This window comes from Hibiscus syriacus, unplaced genomic scaffold (assembly GCF_006381635.1).
Source record: "Hibiscus syriacus cultivar Baekdansim isolate YM2019G1 unplaced genomic scaffold, ASM638163v2 tig00110174_pilon, whole genome shotgun sequence".
In the NCBI taxonomy this organism is placed as follows: domain Eukaryota; kingdom Viridiplantae; phylum Streptophyta; class Magnoliopsida; order Malvales; family Malvaceae; genus Hibiscus; species Hibiscus syriacus.
In genome coordinates this window covers 3,310,043-3,325,986 of record NW_024062612.1, presented here as the reverse complement: position 1 = coordinate 3,325,986, position 15,944 = coordinate 3,310,043, and the positions used below count along the sequence as shown (strand labels likewise).

The 15,944-nt window shown below is 33.3% G+C and overlaps 1 protein-coding gene, 1 long non-coding RNA gene and 1 pseudogene across 5 annotated transcripts; all 3 read right to left on the bottom strand.

Annotated features, from left to right (window-relative positions):
- Positions 1 to 4,471: 4,471 nt before the first annotated feature.
- LOC120216936 lies at positions 4,472 to 6,090 on the bottom strand (annotated as a pseudogene).
- Positions 6,091 to 6,512: 422 nt separating this feature from the next.
- LOC120217022 (chemocyanin-like) lies at positions 6,513 to 9,137 on the bottom strand. Its single transcript, XM_039214257.1, has 4 exons — positions 8,948 to 9,137; positions 8,648 to 8,856; positions 6,789 to 6,907; positions 6,513 to 6,648 (listed from the first exon to the last, which is right to left on the bottom strand). Exons 1-4 carry the CDS (start codon positions 9,135 to 9,137, stop codon positions 6,513 to 6,515), a joined length of 654 nt encoding a protein of 217 aa, XP_039070188.1.
- A 3,467-nt stretch (positions 9,138 to 12,604) lies between these two features.
- LOC120216937 lies at positions 12,605 to 15,675 on the bottom strand. 4 transcript variants are annotated; one of them, XR_005525109.1, is made up of 8 exons: positions 15,195 to 15,675; positions 14,998 to 15,099; positions 14,721 to 14,848; positions 14,197 to 14,290; positions 14,025 to 14,102; positions 13,692 to 13,944; positions 12,979 to 13,239; positions 12,605 to 12,902 (listed from the first exon to the last, which is right to left on the bottom strand). It is a non-coding gene; the product is annotated as an uncharacterized LOC120216937 (long non-coding RNA). The 4 variants fall into 4 exon arrangements; XR_005525106.1 differs by having other exon boundaries at positions 12,605 to 12,896; XR_005525108.1 differs by having other exon boundaries at positions 12,605 to 12,896; positions 14,030 to 14,102.
- Between the last annotated feature and the right edge of the window lie 269 nt (positions 15,676 to 15,944).

Sequence of the window (15,944 nt, the reverse complement as noted above, 5' to 3'; positions counted from 1 at the left end):
GTAAAAGGTAGAAAGAATGATGTGAATATATGATTATTCCAATCTAATCTTCAAGTGGGAGATTGTTGAAAAGTCAGTAATTTTACAATTGCTTTCAAAACTTTCGATGGAAAGTGTGCATATTAAATGCACCGAATTAATTAGTCAAATTTGGATGGTTGGGATGCAGATTTTTGTTGAAAATTTGAAAGGGTAAAAATACCCAATTTAGTCACTTTACTTTTAGGGTATTTACAAGATTAGCCCTTAAGCTTCAACTATAAATACCCTAGCTCATTTAGCTTCAAAACCATCCCAAAAGCATTCTAGCTTTAAAACCATCCCAAAAGCATTCTAGTTTTCTTCCAATACTAGAGAATTTAGAGAGTTTCTTGAGAGTTGTTTTCTCCTTTTTATCAAGAGATAATTATCATTGTTTTCTCCTTGGTAGATCGAGAGATATTGTAATTCCTATTTTCTCATAGTGAAATTCTTCTATTGTTGTCTGTGGTTTTTACCCTATATTATTTAGGGGTTTTCCACATAAATTTTGTGTCTTTTTTATCTTTATTTTTATTTTCTCAAATTATCAGTTGCGATTTTGCTCTATCCGATAGTCGTCTTCCGCAACAGTTATAAATAAACATTAACAACAAGAATTCAAATCTTCTTTCATCGGTTAATTTTAACAGTATAATTATAGGGTTTATTTAAAGATTTTAATTTTCTAAATATTTATATTAATTTTTTTTAAAGATTCTAAATGATTTAATTTAAAATTTTAATAAAACAGGAGTATATCTAAAATGTATATATAACGATAAAAATATATGTTTAAAATAATAATTTTTTTGTCTCATTAGAGTTGCCTCTTCTAGTTTTTTAAAGTTGTATCTGTCAAAAAAAAATTAACAAGCAACAATACTTATATTTTTTATATCTTTATATGTCTTACTCGCCTACAAAAAAATGTATCAATCACTTTTAGAGATAATTTTATTATTTTATTTTATCAAATATATCTTCTAAAACAACATGTATAGTCAATATTAAACACTTATAAGGCAGAGGAAAGTAAAAAAAACTCATTGTTGAATTTTGTAGCAAACTAACGTAAGAAAAAAATAATCCGGCATTAGTTAATTTCTATCCTAAAAGCCTAAAAATCTTGGAAAAATAAAATATTTCCTTTCCATTGTTGAATTAACAAAAGAAACATACACGCAAGAAGAACCAATCATATTCGATTTCAAGAAGAATCAACCATTTATATACATTTTATTTTGTTACAATGAAAAATTATATAACTTTAAAAGTTATCTAATAAGTAATTATAGATAAAATAGTAAATAATTTATTATATACTTATTAGTGCCGTCTTCAAATCTTAAGTTGTGACGCTAATTTAATACCCAAGCTATTTTCATACATGTTAAAATTTTCTTTTAGGACCAAGTGTCATCAATGCCCATTTACTACCCATTCCAATTATTTATGTCTCAAAAATTTAAATTTGAGCTTTCTTTTTAAAAATATAACGCATCACATCCAATTTTTAAAATATATATAACATGAGAGTTTCAATTAAAATTACTATGATATGTAGATTATTAATTGATTTACTTGTAATCAATAAGTATAATATTATTGATTGACATGATAAAAATATGTTATGATTTTAAATTTTGGTATACATCATACATATAAATTATATTATTAAAATATAATTATCAATTTATGAATATATGAAACATACGTAATATGTAAAAACTTGATTAATTTATATGGATCTAAACTTGTTCATCCTCTCTCTCTCTCTATATGTATATATCAAATTAGAGTTTGCCACAACGGTTCATTATCTCGTTTAATTCAAAGTAGAAAGTTTGTACTTTCTTCCTACATGTGTATTTTCCTTTGTATTTCTTCAATTGTAGTCTTGGTTATTTATCGAAGGACATGCAAATAAATAAATAAAGGCTGATTTTGCCGTCTTTGCCTTAATTTTGGAGTGGAATTTCGAGATTTTTCCCAATACCCAGCAAGTGAATGCGTGTGGATTAAATTTTTGTAAGATTATTAATGTTAATTAGCAAAATCAAGCTTTCGTAATTAAATGCAAATTGCAACAAAGATGATAGCGAAACCTCTGATTAACTTAATTATTTAGTTAATTAAACTATGTAGTTAGAGTGATAGTATAAGCTAAAGCTTTCTTTTTCCTTCATGTCAGCAGACTGTCCCTTTGTCTTCCACGTGGAGCGATAATTTCAGACTAATATTGTCTCTTTAATTCTATAATACGATTAAGCACTCTTTAAATGAAACCAATTGCAGTTCCCCTACGCATTTAAAATTTTTAATTTGAGAATTGGAAAAAGAAAGCATCTCTCGTTACCAGTGATCAGTGAGTAAAACTTTAACCGAAATTAAGGTTATTAAAGTTAAGCATATGATATCCAGTTGGAGACATTAGTTCAAATAGTATATATGTTGGATAGGTTCTAGAAGCTACTGAGTTTTACAAGGTGAAAGTAATATCCCTCTGACGATAAGACGCTGGGAGGCTATTAAAGATGGTTAAGCACATGATTATTTTATATTCAATGTTAAATACAGTATTAAATGTGCTTATGGAGTGTGGGTGATTAGATCTGAGTCACTGATGATTAAGCGGGGACATAAATTAATGGGAAGCCAGAGCTGTAAAATGGGGGCTCTGATGGAAATATGATTTGTCTTTGCTTAAAGAGAATCAAACCATTTTTTTAAGCTTAATACAAAAATAAATGATGAAATTATGTTTTAAAAAACGTTTAAGCGTCTAAAGAATTTTTTATTAAAAATTATGCCTAAAGATTTTCTGTTATTATTTTAGATGTTCAACGTTAATCACTATTAAAAAAATCCGTAAACGACACATGTCACGTTTTGATAATTTTAAAAATTTATTTAAAAAAAACCCATGTGTTTCCCCTCCCCCTTCCCCCTCTCCTCTCTCCCTCCCCGTCTTCTCCCTTCTCCCCCTCCCCTGCAACCAACTGCCATGTCCAAAGGCGGACTGTCAATGCCAAAATTTTGGATTTATAACCAAAATCCCTTAATCTACCTCCAACAATTTCCACGATAAGCATTCAATTTATCAAAACCGTCAATAAAAAAACTATAAACCCTAAAACAAAATCTTTTATTTACACTATTTTTGGTTGTTCGATTGATTGCAAAAGTATGGGGTTTTTAGTCATGGGTGGTTGGTCGGTCACACGTCGTCGGGTGTTTGGCCGATTGACAACGTTGGTGGTGGCCGGCGTTGGCAAAAGGATTAAAATTAAAGATTTAAAAAATTTATTTTTTTAGGTTTTTTGTTAAATATACATATATATATATATATATATATAATTTTAAATAAAAATTTTAAAATTAGCGGAACGTGACACAGGTCACTTAACGGGAGTTTTAACGACAGTTAACGACTGAACACCTAAAATGATAACGGATAAAACTTTAAGCACCTATTTTTAAAGAAAACTTTTTTAAACAGTAAAACATTTTTCAAAGTATAGTTTGAACACTTATTTTTGCATTACGTTTTTTTATATAAATATTTGATCTTTAACTAATTAGAAAAAAAGAGAGGTCTTTCATGTGGTTTTATAAGCAGCATTTAGGGATTAAATTATGTTAACGGAGACAATGATTTTAGTGTTAAAGAAATGGGCAAATTGGAAGGGGAAGGAACCAAATGGAGGGTTGTTGATGGGCTTTGTTTCGAATGTATAGTGTCAAGATTTTCACACACAAAAAAAATTCACCTCTAGATAGTCCTATCTAAATAGACTAGCTGGGTTAATTACTTGTGCTGTGCTCCACCCTAAGATCGGTTTTCAGAATGATTTTTATAGTTAGAATCGATCTGGGTTGAATTTATATTTAATAATAGTTAAATTGTAAAACAAATAAATAACACTGAAATATTATTTCAATATGTTAGTCGTTGTGCACTCAGAACAAAGTTCAATTAATTGGCTCATATATTCATTAGAAGTCACGTTGTATCAATAAGGCTAGCAAGCTTTACCACAAATTGCTAACTCTCATCAACAAACAAATGCACAATGCGTACGGCCCCTCAAAAGTACATTTGAAAATGGGTCGGAATTTATTCTTACAGGATCTTTTTTGGGACCTTTTCCAATAAATAAACTGCCATCCAATTAGGATGGACATGGGTTGGATCGGTTTTTTGGTTAACCTGACCCAACTAAAAAAATTTATACCCCATCTAAAATTCGACCCGAGTTTAGAGTAATATCACCCGATCCAAAACTTGACTTTACTTTTGAGATAAAACTCAACTCCGACCCAAAATAATATATAATTATTAATCTTATTCAATAAAATAGGGACTTAATTAAAGAATAACATAAAGACGGGTATTATTGTAATTATCCCCAAATATATAAGGTATAATTATATTATTTTTCGGGTTAGATCGAGTTGGATATTTTTTATCCTAAACTAGAATCCAACCCTAACTTATCCTTTAAAAAACCCGACCCAAACCCAAAATTTTTAATAAAAAACCCAACACAATCAAGTTGGGTCCAGTTCCCGTGCCCATCCCTACTTCCAAGTCCCAAGGGTTCGATGACTATATGAGACCCGGATATTTCTCAGTTTTGAGTAGCAACGGATGATCCTCCTTGCTTTAGAGATATGGACATGCCTTGGCTGATGTGACCGCAGAATCTCCCCTCTTGATAATCCTCTCAAGTTCCCCACCTTGGTTGACAGCAATCGAATATTTGTGTCGGTGGACTGAACCAACCTGTTTGCAGTTTCCAGAGCAGTGCAGAGCTGGAATAACCAAAGGGAAGTTTGTTAACAGAATGACTGAAATCTATAATGGTCTGACTCCTCAGCTTTTTTGAACTTTCCACATCCACATCAGAAACATATCCATATCCAGAGACACGATGAAATGTAACAGAATTGAAAATACTCATGTCAGAAATGTTTTCATTTTCAACAGTCACGTCTGAGTTCGAGTGGTCAAAATAACTTCTTGAACAGATATTGTTAAAACAAAACAGAGAAGGAGGGATGTGAGCTAAAATCAAAGAATTGATGCCCAAATTGAAGAGATGTTTCTAGCTAAAGAAACAAGTAAAATTGCAGCCCCCTAACAGATTCCCGCTCGCGTATATGACATAAGTTGCAACAGAAAAAATTGAAAATAATCAATGCAAAGTTGTTCTACAAATGCTTTGCAACAAGAAAAACTGCAATCAATCAAATTGAGAACTGTTTTATACATGCTTTAAAAGAGATTATATAATTACCTCTAAAGTTAGAGCCGTCCATGAAAGATCTGAACCCGTGAGTGCCTCATTCAATTTCTATAAGTTTTCCTGAATGAAACAACGAAGCAATTGACATGGAAAAGAAACAAGCTTTCCAGAGAAAAAAAAACCCATATGGAATGTTTCAATTCAGCATTTACAGGCACAAATCATGAAGATGTATGGCTAATATGAAAAAGACAGTAATGAACAAAACTTGGTTGTATAATCGTGTTTGAACTGAAATGGCCGATGGTTTAATACATGAGTGATTATATGAGGAGAAAATGTTAAGGGGAGCATCAGCAATAAGAAAAGATACCGTACCGGTTATAACATATTGAAGGGGGAAAAAAGCCATAATAAATTTTAGAATTTTTTCCTCTGGAAATCAGACATTGAGAGGTTTACATTAGATTCCGAAGCCTTGGATCAATTGCTAAAGTTTTTAGACTTTTTCAACAACTCAACTTGAGTCGAGCAATATATTTTTTCTAGAACAAAACATAAAAATATATAAAAAAAGAATTAAAAGCTTTTCCAATTTGCGATTAATTCTATGGTGCTGTAAATATGGAGGAACAAGAAAGGAACCTGGAAGAGTTTGATGAGGTCCAGGGATTGAGAAGAGGCGCCAATGGAATCAAGAATTGAGGGCGATGGAAGATTGGCATCACGGTGGCAATGGTGCTCTGGCGCTTCACCGGATTCTTCCCCAACGTCGCAGCAGATCCACTATGGTAAGCAAAGGCCCTCCGATTCCTCCCATCGCTTTCGTTTTTCTTTTTGAGTCGGTGCTCCTCTGCTCTGCTACAAGTCTGGCTACAGTCTTGATATATTCTTTATGGGCTTAAATAAATAGAAATTGGACCTACTAACGGCCCCATTAAAATTTACATCTGTAAAGGGCCTGAAAAGCAACAAGAGGAAAACACGTCGTTAACATTTCTCGAGTTTGCTTCAAATCTTGTGTACTTCAATGGGACTAAATTCTTTGCTTTAGGCTTTTCCGAGGGAGCCATGGTGCGTTTTTTAAACAAATAAATCTTTGGCTCCTGGTCTTTGATTCTATGTTTCCCTTCTCTGTGCTGCTGTATTTAACCACTTGAAGATTGCCTCCAACACCATTTAATGTTTAGCTTTGCATTCATCATCCATGCAATCAGGAATAATAACATTTAATCCCCGTATTCAAACATTCAATTCGTTCCAAGGATTACTTTTTAAACAAGGGGTTGAAACAGATAGTATTTCGAATCTCCCATTTTCTGTATCAAGGCTGGCATTTACAGCAACTTCAAACTTCATTGGACTGTTCTTTTCCTTGCTGCAACAACATTTTAAGAACAACTAACCAATTTTGAAAAACATTTATGCTTTTTAAGTTCTGCCAATTTTCCTGCCTCTCATTTGCATCTGATGAGCAATACTCCTCATGACTTGTCCCCGCAGCTTTTGGAGAATCACGGGTTCTTGTCGCGCTGACTGCACTCTGCAACACAACCCGGATTGTTTCCGAACAATTTCTCTGCAGCATTGCTTTTCACCAGTAGCCGCATGTGTTCATGTTCATCCCATAAATATAACTGCAGCCAAAGACAAGAAAATAATCTAAACAAAAGCAAATTCAAGAAAGCAATCCTTATGATAACTTGATGATGGGAAAAAAATACCAAAGACAGAGATGCAGGCAATGAAAAAATTCAGTGCTGTCTTCCCATTAGGGCGCGTTTGGTTCACGGAATGAAAGATTACCAATAGGAATAAAAGATTACCAGGGAATAAGGTTACTGGGAATGTTACATTAATGTGTTTAGTTAGTTTGGCAGAAATGTAAGATTACAGTGTTTGGTTGAAGGAATAAAAGATTACTGGAATGTATATTTTACCAAATTGTCCTTGTTCTATATTTGTTTTTTTAACAAGTAAAATTCTAAATATTTAAATAAAAATTATTTATATAAAAATTCTATTTTTTTATAATGTATTACTTGAGTATTTAAATATATTATGTATTATTTTAATTTTAATTAATATTAAATTTTACATAATTTATGTAAAAATATATTAAAATGAGTTTTTGTTATGTAACAAATGAGATAATACTTGAGTAAGAATACAAATGTAAATTAAAATTCAAACTTTGTATCTTTATTTTGAGGAATTATGATTATCAGTTTTTATTTTATTATAACGAGAACCACATTACAAAATGTAGCTAGCTAATTCATTAAAATCTTCTTGGATGACTGTGTAATCCATAAAAGTATTCACATGAATTTATTCGGTTGAACAAGATGACAAATACAGTGTAATGAAAGTTCATAATCCTAATTCCATGCAATAAAATATCAAGAGCTTATTTCCACTTATTTTGTGCTTATTATGTTATTTATCCTTTCCCACATGAAGATATGAGTTTTTGTTCACTTGATTCTTGGTTTGTTAAAATAAATTTAGTTAACTTCCTAAAAGAAGGGAATTACTTTTACAACATTCTTTAAGCCATGGCTTTGTAATTGTTATGTTTCCTTGATTTGCAGTTCCGGTGATCTGGGTGCACTTCAACTTTTGGTTGATCAACCCAATATACTAAGCGAAGAAGGTACATTCTGGACAAAGTTAGCTAAATTTGTTTTGTTTGTTTTTAGCTTTAGTTAACTTCTTGATCAATACAATATACTGAACAAGGAAGGTTTATTCTGGCCAAAGTTAGTTATATCTATTTTGCATGTGTTTAGCTTTAGTTTCTTGATTTATTAATAATAAGGTAATCTCTCTTTGACTTGCTTAGCATGTACTTGTTTATAATCAGATGTAGAATTCAGAGATTAATAGCATGATTTTAATATGTAAGTCAACCATCCCCAACAGTTCTGAAAAGTTAATTAAAGCATGCAAATTCGACCTTTTTGCTTTCCCTATCCTTTTTCATCGAATGAAATGGTGTTGTAAAGACGAAAACTTTCACGTTTTTAAACCACCTTTCATCATTACTGTGAACATGTGTTCCACTGTCAATGGCTCTTACTATCTCTCTTCTTTTTTTAGTTTCCTTCTTTAAAGGCCTTGGATTCCTACAAGAAATATCATAGAAAGTGGCTTAAATCCCAGTATGATCTCATGTTATCGGTCCTTGTAGTTTATTCATACTATCAGGTTACGAGTAGTCATCATTTATAATAGTCGTATATTTGACACTAGCACTAAAGACAATATATAATTGTTGATGAGGCTCAAAGTGCTATAATCGATTTTCATTTATTGCATGGAAATGTAAACAAAAAAAGGGAAAGATACAAATTTATATGTATATGTAGTTAAACTGAAGGTGGTGGTGCAGTAGCGTTGATGGCCAACTGCAACCCAATAGCGCAAATATCAGGGAAGCTGCAAATGAAATAATTTGGACCGAATGCGAGCGTGATATTATCGTCCCCATCAAAGAATTGTATGGACTTATCGCTAACAGTACATGTATCATGCCCCTCTTTATCCACTATTGCAACATCAAATTTTTGATCATATATAAACTCTGCAAACAAAATCAATCGACATCTTATACCATCTTTCGTTCATTCGATTCATGAACATCTCTAATTTTGACATAATCGCGAATAATGTACCTAGAACGTCACCGGCATGGAAATCTTTTCCTTGAGCCCAGCCTTGCATGGTGATAACCGGATCCCATCCTTCTTCACCTCCGACGATGTAATGCTGCGGCGTATACGAATGAACGACGTCGTATTCAAGCCAAAATACCATGAAAAACACCATTGCTGGGAGTAAGATTGAGCTACCGATAGTTGCCATTTTGTTGATTTTCCTGCACAATACTTGAGAAAATAATGCAATTTATAGAGGATGAAGATAATTAAAGATGATTTGTGCTATATTCTTTTACGGAAAATAAACTATTTGTTCTTCGTATTCAAAGATTTGGTAAAGCATTGACCTGATAATCAAGGAAATTGATTTTACCTAATAAGGTAAAGGGAAAAAATATAAAGAAAGTAAATTGATTGATTCGTGCATGAATGATAATAGTTCCTTACATAAGTGATTTTTTTTAATGGGGAGGTTGGGGGGATAATAATCAATTTCTTACAATCATATTTATGGAGAGTTACAATCATACAAATAGTTGGAGACTTTTTTTTTAATTCTGTAAATGTGTTAGTCAAGAATGAATCATTATCAGGTATCTAACCTTGTTAAGCAAGCATTTCTAAAATTTCACTTTTCATTTGTACAATTCACCAAGACCAGAAGCAACAAGGATTGGACAGCTCAACTAAAATTAGATCAAAGTGTAATTTCTTGCAAAGAAAATGCTACAAATCTAGAGTGGTAGAAGTTGCATCTTTTGTGACACTCTCTCATAGAATTCCTAATTCCATTACACCAGGAAACAGAGCCAGATTAAGGAAGTCCCTGGTCCTGGTGTAACCATGTTCATTAATAGCAGCAATTAGTCATTTCTATAGTCATTAATAGCATAGGTGTAAACACAATTCCAGCACCAGAAATATCCTTCACAATGTTTTTTATGTACCAGTTAGACAATTTCAGTGGCTGATCCAGTACGCTGCTCTACTTGTCTATATAACACCATCTATCAAAGACTTCCAATATTCACTACCGATAAGAATGATAAGTGGCGTAATATTGTGCCTGTGACTGTTAGAAAAATTCATCTTGGTGGACCATGGTTATATGGCAGAGATAAATACAAATACAGCAAGGATGGTACTTACTGTTTTCTTTTTCTACAAAAAGAAAGTACTCTTATTTAGCAAACAAGAAAATTAGAAATCTTCTTGACGAATTCTATGCATATGGAAGAACTCAAGAAATTAGCAAGGAAAAATGACAAGATTGCTGAACCAGGAAAGACATACTTAACCACACTACCCATAATGAAAATTTAAGTAGAAAGTAAATAGAAGGCTGTTGATGCCTTGAATAGAATGATCTACATCTTAATTTATATGTCGGCTAAATTAATTGGACTTGAGCAATTGAAGAGAGATTATTCAAGATGCAAATATTTCAGCTAATACAGGTTGCATTAATGGCTGGACAGTAAGGTGAATATCCACTCTATTCCATACATGATGGTTATCTATTTAAAGACACTCTCTTTTGTCTTCAAAGCACCTGATCTCTTCTTTATCAAGACTCAAGGGATGAAGCAGTATTGGACCTACATTCTGGTGAGCAGGGAATCAGGGAATGTGACAAAATAGTTACCTATTCGTAGATTATCATTTTTTCTTCCAAGTACTTCCATCTCTTGTTAATCAAGACTCGAGATGAAAATATCCTTGGACTCGCATTATGGACTTTATTGATGTGACAAAACTATAGTGAAGGAGGAAGATATAGTTTATTGGCCAAGTTTGAGAGCATAAGTAGAATGTTTTGTTCAACAACTCTACACTTCCAATTTCATGAATTCCATCTGAAAATTATATTTAGCAAAGAAATCTACAAACAAAATTAGCATTCAAGATAAGCAGATTTCAGAGATGATAAATGTTTACTGCTAATATCTGACCTGAATGATTTCCTACAAGCACTTTCAAGAAACTACATTTGAGGGGAGTAGAACCTTCCAAAACTAAAGGGAATCAGTTCTAATGATAATGTTTTGGAGTTACCTAAAGATTTAAGATTAGTATAATGTTCAATGTAATCTTACCACTTATCATGGTCCTAATGGTGTCACAAAAATGCAAAGGATTGCTACACATCAAGAAAGCAAAATAAATAAATAAATAAATAAATAAAAATTGAAGAACCTCAAAAAGACCAAATTGTATCAACCAAAGAAGATGGGTTCCAAAAGTTCCTAATCCCAGCTGCGGTTACAATTTAAGGGGGAAAATTTTGGAATCTGCTCCGCCTTCTCTAAGTCTAGACTTTCTTACTGATATAATATTCTTTTTTAACTTTTTATAGCTAGGGTATGCAACAATTACTGATTTTGCAGTCGGAACTGATTTGAAAAACATAAAATTTTATCTCGAGCCTCCCATAGCCAAGTCTAAGATTTTAGATTTGCCTCAAACCAAAGAAAGTTGGAGTAAAGCTTAAACATCAGCTTGCTTTGATTAGAAAGCAATCTTCATCCTACATTTTCACGGACCCAGACAACAAAAGTGTATCCAAAAAAACAAGGCACCCTAAGAAGAAAAAAGGGTTTTTATTCCTTACGAATGAGACAACTGTAACCCAAGACGATGAATCATGAAAGCCTACACACACAAAAAAGATTCAAAACAACAGTCGATGGATTTTCAATCAGAAACAAACAACAATTACAAACAGAGATGAAAATGGCACCCAAACGGAGATAAGTCGATGGAATTTCAAAAATGCATGTTGCTGCGAAAATGGCACACAAATGGATGGTTTTGGATCACGAAAAGGACAGAGTGCAAAGAAGAAGAGAGACATACATGTTGGTGTCTGGAAACAGGCGACAGCGGCGTGATGCTTCACTTGTGACGATTACTGCAGATGCAAAAACAAAGATATCGCGATGGAAACGGGAAAACAAGGGTATTTTAGCCCTTAACACACGGAATGAAAGAATATCTAACGGGTGTGGGGGAATAACATTCCCAGGAATATTCACTGTTGGGAAATAAATATTATCTTCACTTGGGAAAGAATACTCAACCAAACATGGGTATCCTTGGTTAGGAAAAAAATATTCCTACCGTGAATCCTAAAATCCTCCATCCAAACGCATTGTAAAAAAGAAACTCGGAGATGCATAAAGAATGAATTTAAAAAAAAACTGATAAATTTTAAATCATTTCCTAGAACTGGTGGAAGTAGACAACAAAACCGATAAAAAAGGGAAACACAACTAGTTGGTTTAGAATATGTTGCACTGATACGGATACGGGGACGGATACTAGGATAGGGACGGAAACAAGAAACGGCAATTTCTAAAATTACAAGGTATGGAGACGGCAAGGGTACATCATATAAAATAATTTTAAAATTATAAATAGATATAAAAAATTATAAATAAAGTCAAATATCAAGACTCAAACCACAATATTAAATTTATAACATAAAATCCATAAATAAATCACAATATTAAAATGTCAAATCTCAAGATTCAAACCACAATATTAACTCTAGAATAATAAAATCCATAATCAAACTATAATATTAAAGTGTTAAATCTTAAGACTGAAACCATAATATTAAGTCTAGAAAAATATTAAACAACACAAATCAAACATTGTTAACATCTTCCGAGATTAACCCGCTCTCTAAATCTTTGATTAGGGTGTGATTGGGCACCCAAAAATATTTTTTCATTTTACATTTTGCCGGTTAACCATAGTATTTGGTTCGCTAATAACCCAAATGGGAAACGGGGGGAAAATAACAGTCAAAATTCTCTTGGTTCATCTTCGATTACTGAATCTTAATCCCAGTCAGTGAGCTCGAGTTTTGACTCAGGGGGCCTCCACTCTTCTTTCTCCACCTTTTCCTTCACTTTATCATTAGAGCTCTTAGACAAAACAAATATAGACTCGTCCAATTCTGCATCTTCAACTAAGTTTCTCAGCATTGCACATGGAAAACCAGATGAAAACAACAAAAAGGGAAATAGAGATGATTGTACCTGAGTACTGGAAAGGGGATTTGGAAATTTCGAACAAAGCTGCAAATGACGTCCCCGAAACGTCCCCAGCGAGCACCGAAACGTCTCCCGTATCGTTCAGCCGTACCCTGTCAGGCTGTCACTGTGGCATGTCTCCGGTGCGTACCCCGGCCGTCCCCGTGCCAGGGACGTTTCGGGTACTTGAAACGCCCTTCCTCTACCGTCCCCATGCAACATAGGGTTTAGAGATTGAGTTGGACGGGTCACCACCATAATGGACCTCTATAGAACCCGATCCGGATTAGGATTAGTTAGTCAATGGGTTGGATACAAGTAGATATGTCCAAAAAAAACAAATATGCCGAGAGACCCAAGATTTCGTGCGCATACTTTACAAAAGAAATTCAAATATGGGTTTAGAGTTTAGTTTTAACTATACATGAAATCACCCATCCAATCCAAGACACCAATGCAAAAGAGGTTCATTACATATATATATGATCATAGATGGAGAGGTAACTAAAGGTTGTAAAGAACTTTGAAGTGTAAAGCACAGAGAAATATGAAACAGAATTTGTATGTACAACAGACTTCGGATTAATGAAATAACAAATGAAGTTGCAGACTAGACCACATATACTTGCAGAAATAAAATTCAAATTACATTATTTGCAACTTTGGTTTGCAAATGCTGAAATAATCATCCAAGTCATATGCTCATTCTAAACAATTACCTTTTAATGTGCAGATGAAGATATATTCCCAAATAATATGCATTCAATAATATAAATCTTCATTCAATAGAAACTATCCTTGGCCATTTCAGCAGAAAACATGAGATATTTCCACTCTTTGAGTGATATAAGATGATCAGCCAAATAAGCTCAAGAAGACATCAATAGCATAAAAGGCCTGTAAATCAAGCTGACTGTATGAAGGCGATCCAAGCTTTTCTCACAATAGAGTGGAACTCTATCAACTATAGACCTGCTAGAAAGTATAGAGACATTGAAATCCTATCCGTTCGTAACATTAAAATCCATGTAAGAAAATTTGAGGGTATTTACCACACCCGTGCTCTTGATGCAAAGGGGAACCACATAGCCGGCAACCAGTGCATATAAGATCTTCAGCTAAACTTCCTGCTAATAAACATATTTTCAGATTCAGATTCTCCTATGTGCCTCCAAGTAATCGGCAGAAAAGTATCTCCAACAGAAGCACTAAATATTGCCTTACAGTGACTGTTCAGGCACAAAACCTCTGAAAGTGAGGGACATTCTCTCAATTTATTCGGTTCTGGCACTTTACAGTTTCTGGATAGTCGCCTCTTCTGAAGTGAAATCAAACATATATATTATTGAAAACATTTAGAACAAATATAGTCAAACATGGATTAAATAACAGCAATACACTATACTTATAGACCAAAAGGATAAATAAGCAAAGGGAAAAGGCATAGTAATCTAATTTGCTACACTTTATCAGCCGAGTTTTAAAAACGAGCAATAAATTTGTCACAAAGCAAACAAATTCAGTATCAAGTTGCATAAAATAGGACAAACATTCACTTCTATTCAAGTACGAGCAATTTTAGCAAGACTACATAATTCACAACAAGACATCTCAAAATATGTGATAATGAAAGGAAGATTACCAAAATTGAAAATCATGATGAAAGGGTTATTTTCAAGTTCCTCAAATAGCAAGTGCTACAAAAACACGAGACTCTCGTATAAAATATAGAAGAGAGGAACAAATACTTGATGATCATACGGGTCAACATTCTCAATAGCATAATATCCGGTCCTCTGCACCCATTCCATAACCTTGGAAAGCTTTTCTTTGACCACTATTCCCATTTTACACTCTGCTACTAATTCAATTGCACCTACAACAAAGTATGAAAACAAGGCTCCACTTATAACGAGCTTCTATTGTTTAATAATTGAATTCACACTCTTATTAAAATATCACACACACACACATGTATAAATGAATAAAAGACCGTTATATTGAAACAAGAAACTTCAGTCATACTCTTTGAAACAAGGGACTGGTAAGGGTGGACTTGACAGAGTCCAGATGACCAGTCATCACTTATGGCCTCGAAAACATCTCGGAATTTTGTAATCTTGACATCTGAGATTAAAGCACAAATATAGAGTATCACAAATTTAAACGGAATTAATAGTGAAATAATCTAAAAGACTAAGAAGTTAAACTAGTCAGTGTACTTTGCAATAAGACGATGTCGCCAGCAGCAGCGATTGATCGCAGTTATTTTTTCAACAAGGAGACGGAGAAAAAGGGTTGAGTGTCATCGCCCACCTGAATGTCCGTCCTGGTTATTTCTCCTCCTTTAGATAATTTATACTTTCGTTTCACCCACACGGAGTTGTTAGAAATCACAATTATTGAAGAAAAAAAGACAAAACAAAGACCCACGCATTTGAACAGAGGGAGAGATTAGAGAAACCTGAACAGGAGTGGAACGGTGAACGAAAACCAGAAGCTGGACGAAGTGATCCGTATGATGAGAAGCTTCTGCGAGATCGATCAACGGTCCGTAACACGATGTCATTGCTTCTCACCATTGTCAGCCTTATGTTTGAGATTAAGTTTAAACCTTCATTTTCTTTAATCGAGGTTTGGATTTGCCGAAAGATTCAGTTAGGGCACTGAGCTTTCCAGATTCATATGTTCTTTTGTTATCCGTTTTCCACGGCACTTGAAGTATTTTTTTGTTATTTATTTCGATTCGTAAGGTTATAAATGTTATTATTTTAATTGTGTAAATCGTCAACAACACTGATTTTTTTACATCTGTTATAATATGATACTTTTAAAGTTTATTTTGAAAATTATTAAAATATTATTTTTCAAAAAAACCTCATTTTTTTAAATATCAAAATAACTCAAACTCTTACAACTCTTATTCTTATTTCATTTACTCCAACTATTGGTTATCTAACCACCCATTCTAC